The sequence below is a fragment of the Pteropus alecto genome, unplaced genomic scaffold (genome assembly GCF_000325575.1).
Source record: "Pteropus alecto unplaced genomic scaffold, ASM32557v1 scaffold338, whole genome shotgun sequence".
NCBI lineage: Eukaryota > Metazoa > Chordata > Mammalia > Chiroptera > Pteropodidae > Pteropus > Pteropus alecto.
This window is the reverse complement of record NW_006441995.1, coordinates 656,566-670,503: the sequence shown is the minus strand read 5'-3', so window position 1 is coordinate 670,503 and position 13,938 is coordinate 656,566. Positions and strand designations below refer to the sequence as shown.

The 13,938-nt window shown below is 30.5% G+C and overlaps 1 protein-coding gene across 3 annotated transcripts in view; it reads right to left on the bottom strand.

Annotated features, from left to right (window-relative positions):
• Positions 1-13,938, bottom strand: part of NIPBL (NIPBL, cohesin loading factor) — a 166,465-nt gene that overhangs the window by 84,530 nt on the left and 67,997 nt on the right. For all 3 annotated transcript variants that reach the window (XM_006919488.1, XM_006919489.3, XM_015595321.1), the window contains exons 5-9: positions 12,539-12,638; positions 11,856-12,007; positions 6,071-6,231; positions 5,024-5,120; positions 1,318-1,944 (exon numbers count right to left, since the gene is read on the bottom strand). In XM_006919488.1, coding sequence (XP_006919550.1) covers positions 1,318-1,944; positions 5,024-5,120; positions 6,071-6,231; positions 11,856-12,007; positions 12,539-12,638 — 1,137 coding nt within the window. The remainder of the gene's footprint in view (positions 1-1,317; positions 1,945-5,023; positions 5,121-6,070; positions 6,232-11,855; positions 12,008-12,538; positions 12,639-13,938) is intronic.

Sequence of the window (13,938 nt, the reverse complement as noted above, 5' to 3'; positions counted from 1 at the left end):
TTATACACTTTTATTAGAGGTTAGAGGAGGAGATACATTTTGGAGCCCACATAGTATACTTATTTCCTGAATCCCACACCACTAGGCAAAGAGAAAAGAACAAGCAACATTTTACTTTATCCTTAATGCCAATGATTTACTAGTTAAAAAAAAAAAATCTCAGTTCCCTAGCCAATAAAATGAAGACTTCTAGCAATTTCTTTGCATCTATAAATGATTTATACATTTAGCAAACATTATAGTACAATTAGCAAATATTGGCTTTTTTTTTCAATAATGTTTAAAAAAGTCATCAAGATACACAGGAAATATAATACAAATCTTCAGCATGTTTCTTAGCGTAGGAACAATGATCTAGAAATGGTCCTCTCACATATGACAAAATCATATATAAAAATGACTTGTACCCAACATCAGGTTTAATTTTATAAAGAAAATATGAGAACTGTATATCAATATAGAATATTTAACCATAAAATTAAATTATAGAGTACACTTTGGTTTGGACAGTCAAGTATATGTATGCATCTGTAAAGACAGCAAATTTATAAGTTATATTACTAATTTCAATCACTGACTCATCAGTCTCTCTTAAAATAATCAAGAACTTAATAAGGGGCTATTTTCATCTGATTATAATTACTTATAAAGCATGAAAAAAGCCCACAAACTCATAGTCTTGAAACTCCATCCTAATATACTAGTCTGACAAAAGGGAACACTTAACTGTAATCACCAACAAAAGATCCTTGATCCTTAATGTTTGCTATTTAATATTAACTTAAAATTCCTTCCATAATGTTTTTACTAAAAAAAAAAAAAAATAAATAAATAAAAAATCACATTATTAAGAGATGGTAGGATTAAAAATCAAGTGAAAAATCTAATCGTATATTAAGCATATACACAAACTTTTCTTAAATGTACCAATTCAAAATAATTCTATAGCAGTTAACCTTATTTTGGCAGGAAAAAAGGCAAAGATACAAAACTATATTAACATAATTTGTGAAAAATGTGTGCGATGTAGAAATGCTAAGTTTCACTTAAGTAGATAAACACAGATAAAATCACTTTGTACATAACAGGTGATGAACCTAGGATACAGAATTATCAAATCTCATATAGTTGTTTCAGGTAAAAAATAAATTTAAAAATTTAATTTCTGAGGTATGAGGCATTAGTAATAAAAATGTAACTGAGAGACATAAAGAATTATAAAATATAATGAGGAAAAAAGAGTAACTTAAAAAAACTTTGACATTATAATTACATATTTACCCAGAGTATGAAATGGCAGTAATGAGATTACTTTACCTTTATCTTGAACTTCTTTTGAAAAGCGCTCCCTTTCAATAGCTGATTCTCTCTCTATTCGCTCAATTTCAGCTAATGCATCCAATTCCACTTCATCATATATAGGTCCCTGTTGTGATACCTGTTGCTGATTCTGTACCACAGAAGTCTGGGGCTGTTTTGTAGCAACTGAAGTGTTCTGTTGTAAAACAGGCACTTGATTTGCTGGAAGGAATGCTGTTTGTTCTTGCTGCGACAAACACTGAGCAGCATTTAGTGGGCGGTTTACATCCTGTGGAGTAATGGGTGTTTTTGAAGTCTGTCCTGGGTACTGCACATTAAAAGGAATATCATTTTCTGAAACATTGCTATTTTCCATACCAGAAAGCATATCTTCTTGCTGGTCCATGTCTGAAGACCTTACACGAGAAAGTCTTAATGTAAGTTTAGTGGAGTCCTTGGATGGAGAACTAATGATATCATACATTGCAGCTTTCTCACTCTGGTCTTTTTCATCCTTGCCTAATTTCATTTTCTTTTGCTTCTTTTGTTTTCTTTCTGGAGAATCTAGCAAGATATCTGGTGGAACATCTCGAGGTGATGAACAAGGTAGAGATTGAGATGGTAGGATTAAAGGTGGTCTTGATCCTAGAAAAACAATTCAAAAGACAGAAATGAACAATTGTGCTAGTTTTACATTTTCTTATACTACAGAAATATTAAGTAAATGACAATATAGTAATGATAGAAAAAAATATTAAGAAATTATCTAATCCAAGCTACTTACTTATTTATAAAATACAAAAAGAAAGCCTAAAGATTTGTACCACATGGTCTTTTAGTTTGCTGGTAGATGATCCAAGTTTGAATAAAGTATGAGTATCACCTTCTAGACAAGTATTATTTCTATTTCTGTTCCTATAAAATATAAATTCTTAGCTTAAAAACTGCGAAACATTGTTTTGAACGACGATACAATACAAATACTCTGGGCATGATGATCTCTACTCTTTCACTGGTTATCTAGGAAAACTGACATATCTAAAGTAAAAGTAAGTCTGTTAAATTAAGAAAAACAAATTAATCCTAGAGACTACATTCATATGAATACTTATGTGTATAAGAAAAAGAATGTGGGAAAAATTACAATTAGAATTTCATTTACTTCGCAAAATGATGGTAACATATTGATTTATAATACGTTTACATGGTCTTCTCTTTCTCCCTCCACTTACCATCATTTACATACTCTCTTCAGCTTGCAAATCCTCCTTTTATTAGAAAAATATACAAGTCCAGTAAATTTCAAAGCTCAATAAAATATCTTCAACCCAGATTCCATTAAATTAACAAATGCTATATGATACAAGTGTTTTTAAAAAGCTAATCAAATATAAAAATTCTCCTAGTTAACAAGCTGTTAAATGAGAAAAAATAGCATCAATATGCTTCAGAAATAAATGAGTAACTATATCTGAATAATGTAGACAATATATTTCTTATCATTAGATTACTTACTAAAATTAAAAAAACCATAGGAAATTAAAATCTGTTAAGATGAAACCTAGACTTACTTGTCTTAAATTAAGGTTTTAGTGTTTAATATTAAATACATAAATATGTGTAATTTTCTCATAAATCTGTACTTTCAATTAGCAATGTTAATATGTTTGAAGTATAATATATAAAAATTTCTATTGGATAAAGTTTGATAAAGATGTTATGGAGCAATTTACTCAAACGTTAGTTTGAAGTCATATTTAATAAATAGTGTTTTTAGAGGAAGCTTATATGGGACATTGAAAATGAAACTAACACTGCCGGACCATTTACTTTGTATTGGAGCTTATGCAAGGTACTTTGCACATCACTTCATTTAATTGATTAACAACAATATTGATGTGTATTTTGTTATCACTACTTTGCAGAAAGAACTGGAAGCTCATAGAGGTTAAGAAATTTGCCCAAGGTTATATAGCTGGCAAACCTGAAAAAAAATTAAACCCAGATTTATCTAATGTCTGGATTATAATACACTACATTACCTTTGTACCTAAAATTGATGAGGCAAATTATATATTTTCGAACTTCAAATTGCAACAATTCACCTAGAAATCAAATTGAATTAGACCAATGATTCATTCAACCTTTAAAGCTAGTTGAAACACAGTTTATGAACATAGAGATTCTGATGAATAATGTGTTCGTGAGGTAGTCTATTCTAAAGTTCTCTCTTTCTATCTAAAGTTATCCATCCATCCATCCATCCACCTATCCACCCACCCACCCTCCCTCAAGAGTTAGAGGGAAATAGTGCCAGTTATCTAGATCAATCAGATAAAGTAACTATCCCATTGTTATTCCTCTCCGGCAGTGTAAATAACTTCTCATCCTGATAATACGTGTGAGCTATGTACCTAACTTTGATGCCTAACCTACCGAAAGAGTTACTCTGGAATTTGCTCTCTTTCAAAAGCTGAAAATTTACAGACTTACAGAATTCAAATTGCTCATAAAAGTTCAACTTTTATCTCATAAAGAATGTTCCTGATTAAAAAGTTGTAATAGAACCTGTGAAAAAATATCTTTACAATAAGAGGCAGACCAGTCCATGTTTTAGATGACTATAATTAGAAACAGTCATGAATAGAAAAAACTTATTATCAGCTATATCATAATTAGTTACAAGTTAATTCTTTAAAGTGGAGTACAATATTCTCTTCCAATGAACTGATAATTCAAATGATCATACTTTAAGTATTTTTTAAAAACAGCCCAAACCTAACTTAAATTAACAATTTTGTAAATCTATTATACAACAGCAGACCATACAAAGTTCTTTGGTAATTTGAAGATAAAATAAAAAATGCCTGTCCGTAAGACAGTGCAGGATGTTATTAAACAAATATATAAACTAATGTCTCGAAGAGAGTAGCAGAGAGTCTATGGAAGATCACCCATTATCTTGGAACCTGAAGAACTGATAGGATTTTAACAAGCATAAATGAAACTATATGTAAGAGATTTAGGGAGGTAACAGAACAGGCCAGATTTTGATAAATGACTACATAAAAGGTGAGAAGACTTTAAGATGATTCAGGACTGGAATAGCATTAGGACAAATAGGATTGGCAGAAAAAAAGTGAGAACAATTTTCAACATGAATTTGAAATGCCAGCTAGTTATGAGGAAGTTTTGTCTGGAAATGAAAAATTATAACTTGGGAGATAAGACTAGAGCCAAAGATATTGATTTGAGAGTCCCATGCACAAAAGTAATCAATATGCTATTACCAAAACTGAGTAAAATAGCCAAGAAGAAAAAAGTACAATGGAAGATAAGTTTAATGACAGAAATCTTGAGAAATGAGAAAGCAGAGAGAAGCGCTAATATAAGAAAAAAATCATTGAAAGAATTAGGAGGAAAACAGATATATTCCATATAAGATTTTTTGGGGGAGAAGGGAGAGAATGAAGAAAGCTAATCAATAATTTCAAATGTTTAAGAAAGGTAAGAAGTTTATGGTTTGCAAAGACCACTGGATTTATCAGAGAATGATATTGTATATAACTAAAAACATCATCAATAGTTTATAGGGATAAGTACAGATTTGTCTTTTCTACAGTAAATGAAAAACACTAGTTTTTGGTATCTTCATCAAAAAGTTCGAGTTCTTTACTCAACTTGAAATATGAAATGCTGAAGGAAATTTTAGTTACAATAATACCTTTAGGAGTTCCATCACTTCCAGCAGGTGAGCATACTGGCTGTGGAGACCTCAAAGGAAAAGATGCAGCATTCCTCGTTGTTGAAGAATCTCCATCCTAAGAATAGAGTATAAAATTTGTATCTTGAATGATAGGAGAAGCTTTAAAGAAATCTTAAAGAGAATCAATAAAAGACATAAATTACTGACAGGTAAAGTGTTGGTATTCAAAAGCATAATTCTTCTGTACTTTCCTATTTTCTTCGTGGTATATTTTAGAAGAACTGTAACTGTAACCAAAAGAATCAATAGCCTATACATGGCAATGAATAAGAAAATTGGTATTACTAGTATGCTCCACTTTTGTTTGTTATTTTCTACAGAAGGAGCTATGAACACCCTACCAGGCTGTAAATGTCTTGAGGGCACAGTCCACTGTCATCTCTTATTTCTTTAGATAAATGTAACTTATGTGATAATACCACCAAACCAATAGTAAGACAAATTTCCAGTATGTGAAAGGCTTTAGTAACATCAAAACGACATTAAATTTCATGGGAAGAGTAAAATTAAGCAAAATTAAATAACAAGTCTAAGAGGAAAAAAGACCTAAGTACCAGTAAGTAAAGGTTCATTATTTAAGAGAACATTTTTGTGTGAGCATATATTTAAAAATGAAAATATTGTTAATTTAACAACCTAAACCTCTAGACCAGGAGTTGGCAAACTTCTTCTGTAAAGGAACAGATGATAAATATTTTAGGCTTTCTAGGCCACACAGAGTTTCTATCACATGATTTTTTTTTGTTGCTGTTTTTTAAAACTCTCTGAAAATGTAAAAACGATTCTTAGTTTGTGGGTCAAACAACTGGCCAGTTTACCAACTCTGCTCTAGACTAAGTAAGCTCTGTGAATTCAGGAACCACATTGTTCATAGCTAGATTCTCAGACCTAGTATAATCCTTGATATACAACATATCCTTTAAAATTGTAGAACTGAAATATTAGGTTATGAGACGAATATTAGGACTATTTTATTACCTTAACGATAACTAATATATTACATACATCACTACTTAGCCTGTGCACCATGTGTAGGTAGTCTTCACTTGAGCCATGTCTAGGATTATCAGCATGATGATTAGCTGAACTGCCAGACAACGGACCAGAAACTTTATTATCATGTATGTTTCTCAAACCACCTGCAACAATGGGACTTGATACCGATGCTGAAATTAATAAGAATAAAAAAAAAAGCTTTATAAAAGTAAACTGTTAAAATTCTTATAGGACAATAATAATTGTTCATAAGAAATATTTTAAGTGTGTAGAAATTACAGAGAATATAACAAGCACTCGTAAACTGACTATCTAGAGCTTGATTAAATCCATGTCATTCAGATCTACAGTCATGTCCACATAATGGGGTTTTAGTCAACAATGGACTAGCATATTCTACGGTGGTCTCATAGCTGAAAAATTCCTATCACCTAGTGACATCCTAGCTATGGTAACATTGTAGCCATTGAAACACTGTACTGCAACACATTACTCATATGTTTGTGATAGTGCTGGTGTAAAACAACCCCATTATTTATCACTGTTACAATTGCCAACAGTATTTACTACAGTAATATGCTGTACAGGTTTGTAGTTTAGAAGCAACAGGCTACACCACATAGCCTAGGTATGTTGTAGGCTATACCATTTAGGTTTGCGTAAGTACACTCTATGATATTTAAACGATGAAATGGCCTACCAATGCATTTCTCAGAAAGCACCGTTAAGTGGCACAGGACCATATTTCTGAAATGAAAACATTAGATGTGCTTAAGCTCTTCATGTATCTGCATATTTTTCTCTTCTATTCACTTCCCCTTCCTCCCTAAAAGTAAAACCGTATTTTAGAGTTGCCTCTACCTATACCTTTACACCTTTGCTATGAATATATTCCTACATAATACCTAGCATTTGTTTTACAGAACTGTATATAAATGGTATATGTATATCTTTCTATAATTTGCTTTTTAATTCAATATTATGTTGAAATCCATTTTTATATATGTAGTTTTAAATTCACTTATTCTAAATAATTTTATATATTCTGCTGAATAATGTATACAATTTATCCATTCTTATGTTAGATGTTTAAAATGTTTCAATATTTTTGTTGTCATAAAAAATTCTTGTACATGACTTTTTTTACAAATGTATTTAGGAGTTGCTGAAACTGCTGGATATGTCCATTTTTAAACCCTACCAAATATTAACAAATAGCTTTCCAAATTACTTATGTCCATTTATATTCACAGGTACAGTGAGTTCCTACAGCTCTATATCCTTGTCAATCTGATGGGAAATGCCTCTGACAATCATTTTAATTCGGATCCTTGATTAATAGTGAAGCCAAACATCTTTTATGTGTATTGGCCATTCAGATTCCCTCCTTAACTCAAAATCATAAAAAGACAGTTTACTATACTTTCTTTCAAAAGTTTTATAGCTTCGTTTTTTCACCTAGGTCTTTAATCTATATAAAATTTATTCTTGTTTAGTGTGAGATAGGAATCCCAATTTTATTTTTTTTGATATAGATAACTGTCTCAGTATCATTTATTAAAGTAACCATTCTTTCCTCATTTAAATATACCATATGTATCAAAAGTTTCATTTGTTCATGGTATGTTCCTAGGCTCTTTTACAAATCCTACTCTCCATGTTACCTTTTTCCATTTCTGGACCAATATTATAATAAATCTTGATTCCTACTGGATGGAGCTACATCTCATTCCATTTCAAAATTATCTTGCTTATTCTTGTACTTTTATTCTTCTGTATGAATTTTTAGAAGCAGCTCAAGCTGCATGAAAACCCTGTGAACCTCTTAAGATTTTTACTGATATTTATTGAATTTAAAGATTTGGGAAAATTTCCAATCTTTGTTGAGTCTTTCTATCCGTGAAGATGGCATAACCGTGAAGATGGCATAACTCACTTTGTTAGGTTTTCTTTTAGATCTCTTTCAAAAGTTTAATAATTTTCTCCACAAAGAGAATTTATTCCTAGGTATTTTGTGGTTTTCTTTGAAATTGTTAATATTTAAAAGATTATACTTATAACAGCTTATTTTAGGTACATAAAAATGCAATTAATTTCATTATTAAGATCCTTTATCCAGTAACTGTGTGGATAATTCTATTATCTTGTCTGTAGCTTCTCTTAGATTTTCTATAAAGACAATCATATCATCTGAAAATGACACTTTTAGTTTCTTTCTTACCAATAATTATATTTTTATGCTTATCTTCCCATATTGACTAATACACCCCCTAATAAAAAAAATGACACACTAAATAAAAGTGGAGATTATAGGCATTCATGTCCTATCCTTGATTTCAAGGGAAATGTTTCTAATTTTTCACCACTAAGTGGATAATTGTTGTCAGGAGAAGGTTGTCAAAATCATAAATGGAAGTTGAATTTTTTAAATATCCTTTTGGTACCTATTAAGAGGTTCACAGGCTCTCCATCCTCTTAATCTGAATTATACTGTCTAATATTAATCCATGTATTTCTAATACACACCCAAGTTTATCATACAGGTTGAAAATACTACTTATGGTTTGGTAACATTAAGACATTTTATTTTCATATTTATAGATGACATCTGGAACATTTTATGATTAGAACATCTCTTCCTTGATGTGGATAAAATAGCATGTTTTATCTCCTCCCTTCCTTTCAAGGGAGACAGATTTTGAACTACAGAAGGAGGTATGTGCATTTTAAATTATAATATCATAAAACTGCTCTCTAAAAAGATTGTACCAATTTATACCTCCATGAAGACTGTGGGAAGTTCAAATTTCCCTGCACACTTGTTGAAATTAGGTATCATATAACTATAAAATGTTTACTAATCGAATAGAAATTATATTTCATTTTAATTTTGATGCACATCTCTAATTGTGAGTTGCCCATATTCTCATGTATCCAATTTGTCCATATTCTCATGTATCCAATATTCTCATGTATCCAATTTGCTTTTCTTTTTTAGTAAATTGTTTACTTCTTTAGTCTGCTTTTGTCTTATTCTTATTAACCTACATAAGCTCTTGGTATATTAAATATTAATATTCTGTGTTTGTAAGAAATTTTGAAAATGTTTTCCCCTTATATTTACTTGTCCTTGTTTGTAGTCTCTCCTTTTATACAGAAATATATAATTAATCTGTTTTTTTTTTTATTTTTTTAATTTCTGGAATCCAGGTTTTAAGTCTGCTTAGAAATAAGGCCTTCTCAACTTTAAGCTTACCAAAAATTACTCATGTTTTCTTCTTATAATCTTATAAATTAAAGTAAAACATGTAAATATTTTATCTATCTAGAACAGTTTTGCTCTAGATGATCTAGGTATCCAACTAAAATTTCAAAATGCCTAGCCAATCCACTCAATGTGATTTATTAAACAATCCATTCTTACATACTGATTTTAAAATGCCATCCTTAGAATGAAAGAATTAGAAAATGCCCATTTTTCAATGACCAGTGTAAAAACTGATGAAATGAGTATCATTAGATGCTAAACCCTTTATGTAAAAGATTACTGGGGAACAAGATATTTACATGACCTCAGAGTATCCCCCTTCAGATTACTTGCTAATTTCAAAGGAAAAAAAAATGTATTTATACAATGAAGAGATAAAGTAGTCACCACCTAAACATCACTAATACTGGGACCACTTGACATTATATGCCTTTTGATGTGATGTAATATAAAGTGCATATTACTTATCTAGTACTCTTGCCAAAAATATATAAGTAGAAACTAACAAAGCCTTTAAAAATAACTTAGTCGATAGGAAATAATAGGGAATATATGAGCAAATTAAACAACACTATAAGGAAACTGAATCTAGAATATGACATTCTACAAAAGTAGCACAAACTCTTCAAAAAAACAAAAATTACTATAAGATTTAAAAAGTTAAAAGAGATGTAAAAATCAAATGCAATGTATAAGAAACTAGATTAGATTATGTATTGAAAAGAAGGTTATAAATGACATATTTGAGACAACTGGTGGGGAAAGTGAATGTAGACTAGGTATTAGATGATACTATAGAATTGTTCTTAATTTTTTTAGGGGTAAATTATTACATTTGGTGTTAATATAGGAGAATTTCCTTCTTATTAGCAGATGTACTTAAGGGCAAAGAGTCATGATGCCTGTTGGTGAAGGGGTTCATTGTGCTCATCTTTCAACTGTTCTGCATGGTTAAATTTTTTATTTAAAGTTTTCTACTATAAAGTTGGAGAAGTGTTTTAAATGTTAACTTTCACATACTCTAAATTCTCACATATATTTGCCCTTTTCTGGATTCTTTTCTGTCCCATTTGCCTATCCATTTGTTCCTTACCATACTAAATTTTGCCGTTTATAATAACTTTCATATCTGAGTGGGGCTAATCCCTGAATAACATTTTTAGTTCCTTGAGTATCAGAATTTCCAAGAAATGACACACTACTCAACAGGCCCTCAAGCTATATTTCTCTTCTGATTTTATGATTTCAACTCATTCTTTTGAAAAAGCTCAGTTTATCTTGTTAAAAAAACAACAATATTAGAGTAAAAGTTTGTTCTTTCCTACATATTCTTATGTGTATGTGGACATCCATAAGCAACAAATGTCCTTTAAATATTCTTCCTCCTATTAATTACACTTAAAAAGTTCCTCATTCCGATGTATCCCCGAGTATACTAGTTCACAAGTACCAAGTGCCTGCATACATACAAATTTATGTTCAGCATTCACACTAAGTTCTGTAATTTTGGAGGTGTCTATCTCAAATGTGATCTGATTCCTAATTTTGACTTGAGTTAATCCTGAAATAATTTATTAGTATTTCAATATTTAGTTTTAAGAAACCAGAAGTTGGTTGCTTTGATAGATGACTAAGTTAAAAGCTTACAAGTTAAAAAGTTTATAAATGAAGAAAGTTTGGACCTCAGACCGTAAAAAACAAGAAGAGACAAAAGAACTAATGACTGACTGCAAATGTTAAAATTTTGCAGTTAATTGTGGGGGACAAAAACATATATGTTTGTTATATTATCTTTTGCCCTTTCCTTTTAAAAATTTTCCAAAAATGTATGAATTTATACTAATAATAAATTACTTCATAACCATGACATAAATCTCAAGGCACTATAACCTAAAAAAAGACATCATATTATCACATTTGACTTTGACGAGAACCAGGAGTCAATCCCAGATTTTTTATTTTTTGAGAAAGTACTATTCTTTATTTGAAATTTCTTCCTCCTTTTATGGAGTTAACATACCCTTTCTTTTATAACTTGACAGGAATAGTACTGTGGGTTTGCTTTAATCCTAGAAATTTTTGTATCTAAGATTAATTTTCCTCTACCAGTACTCTATCTGCTATATAGTAAAATTTTCACACTATATATACTTCATCAATTAAAATATAAACTTTCTTTGGCTTAGTGCTACTGTAGGAAGTAAGCCCAATTAAAAGTAAATAGGAAGACAGCCCAATTAAAAAAGGTTCCTAATTTCATAACTAGATATACTCAATTGTATAATAACCTAAACCAAAGAGTCAAATGACACTGATTCTTTTATCTCCCAAATGATGAATTTCCAAATGATAAATGTAACATGTTTTTTTTTTAATGGTTTAAGCCATATCTTAAAAGGAATGTTTACTGACAAATAAGAATACAGTATAGTATTTTAGTTTGTGTTTTGAAAATTATAAAAAGAAAGACATGAATTTGCTTGGAATAACAGGTATTCCCTATAAACAAACAACCTACTTTCTTACCTTGCTGCATCTGTGGATGTGTTGTATAACTTGAAGGATGGGAATATGGCATGTATCCTGCAGGGCTTTGTGGGGCATATGGACTAGGCACTGGGCTATTTTGTTGTGGCATAAATCTGTTCCCAGAGCTTGTCTGTGGTGGCACAAACCGGCTAAAACCCAAAATCCAAATAAACAATATCAGGAACTGAAATAAATATACTATATTCCTTGAAATTTCACTGTCAAAAATTCTCTGAAATCTAATTTGTCTAAAATAAAATCTATGCAAACAAAAAATTTGAAAAATAGTCAGATATACAAAAATCATTCACAATTCATACTCTGAGTTACACTAAACTGTTTATAAAAACTGAGGTATATTTGTTTATTTTATGGTATATAAAGCCATATTCCCCAAATGACACTCTATAAATTTTCTTATTTATCTCAAATACATTGCCTATTTTAACCTATTCTTTTGTTTGTATAAAATTAAGTTACTAAAATGATAGCTACTTCAATCAGTATATTAGACCACTTCCACATATAACACTTTAAGGCAAATATGGGTTACAATTTAGGGTTAAGCATTTCAACTTCTTAACTACATATAATTCATTATCTCAATGTAGGTATACACTGTATACTCAAAGCATATTTACCACAGAAAACAATACTTAATAAAATGACATACATATTACCTGGAGGGGCTATGTGAGATAGTGGTTTGTTGATAATTGGAAGATGCAGGACTACTATGCATGGAATTCTGAGACAGTTTATATTGAGACATCATCATTCCTATGCAAACACAAAAAGGTAAACATGTTATTTTCTTCTAACAGTAAAGTATCCTTTAAATAATTTAAATTGATTGTTCTTCCACAAACATTCAAAAGTTCTTTCTGTTCTTAACTTTTTTGACCAACGTGTTCATTTTGAAGGGTAAAATAAATTTCAAGTACAACCAATTTGACCAAAACATCCTTTTACTACGTAATTAACCTAGAACCAGAGATACAGATTTAAGTCTTTTTTAAAAATTTTACTTGTTTACTTAAAGTCCTATCATTTAGCCTTAGAATTGAAAAAGAACTTTTAGAATTCACTTTATCTAACCACTGACCAAATACTACATACTCCCTTCTACAGTAGGCCTTTGGGTGATTTTTCTATTACATGGAATACTTTATTACATACATCTCCCATACTCAGGAGATTAATTTCACAACACTATTTGTTTCATTGTGACTCAGACCTAGGTTTTTACAAGTAGTTTATGTAGGGGCCCAAAGTGTGAGCTGCTGCAATCCCTCTGAAAGTCTTCTGATGCAAAACAGAATGCTCCTATTCTTTCTTCCACAATAACTCTTTGCCACATATTAAGGATTAAGTGAATTATTTGATTAATGAGGGAAAATGTGAGGACAGCTTTCAGATTCTCACATTTCTTTTCCAGCTAGACATCATTTCTTTGTTACATAAATGGCATTTTGTTATGTAGGAGATACAAAAAAATTCAGTTATTTACACATTTTAAAATCAAAGATTTTTAAAATCTATGATTAACCCCAAACTTTCTTATGATAATGCATAGTCAATCTTTTTGGGAGCCTCAAGCATGACATCATATCCCCAAATTTCATTTCTTGCTGCTAATGTGAAAAGTGCCTTCTACCAGAAACATTCAAACAGAAGCTACATGTTTATTTGCCAGGAATACTATAAAAGGGATTCTAGCTCTACGACAGTGGTTGAATGTCGGAGCACTCGAAATCTCCTCAAAGTCTACTAGTAACACTATTGTTTTCTTTTGTATATAGTCTAAATTTCAACACTTGAGCTTTCTCTTCCAACTCAAATTCAATACTAAATCATATGTTCCATAGCTTAATAATTTAATTACTATAATTATTGTTGCTGGATTTTTTTTTTGACAGGGAGAGCAATATTTTCTAAGATTGGAGTTAAATAATTCCCCCCTGAATTAACAGTCATCACTGGGACAAACTGGAATTACCAGTTTGAAAGCAATGGTTTTATAAATAAAAGGAACAAATGAGATTCTAATAGTCCTTTTTGATTATCTCAAAGTTCTAAA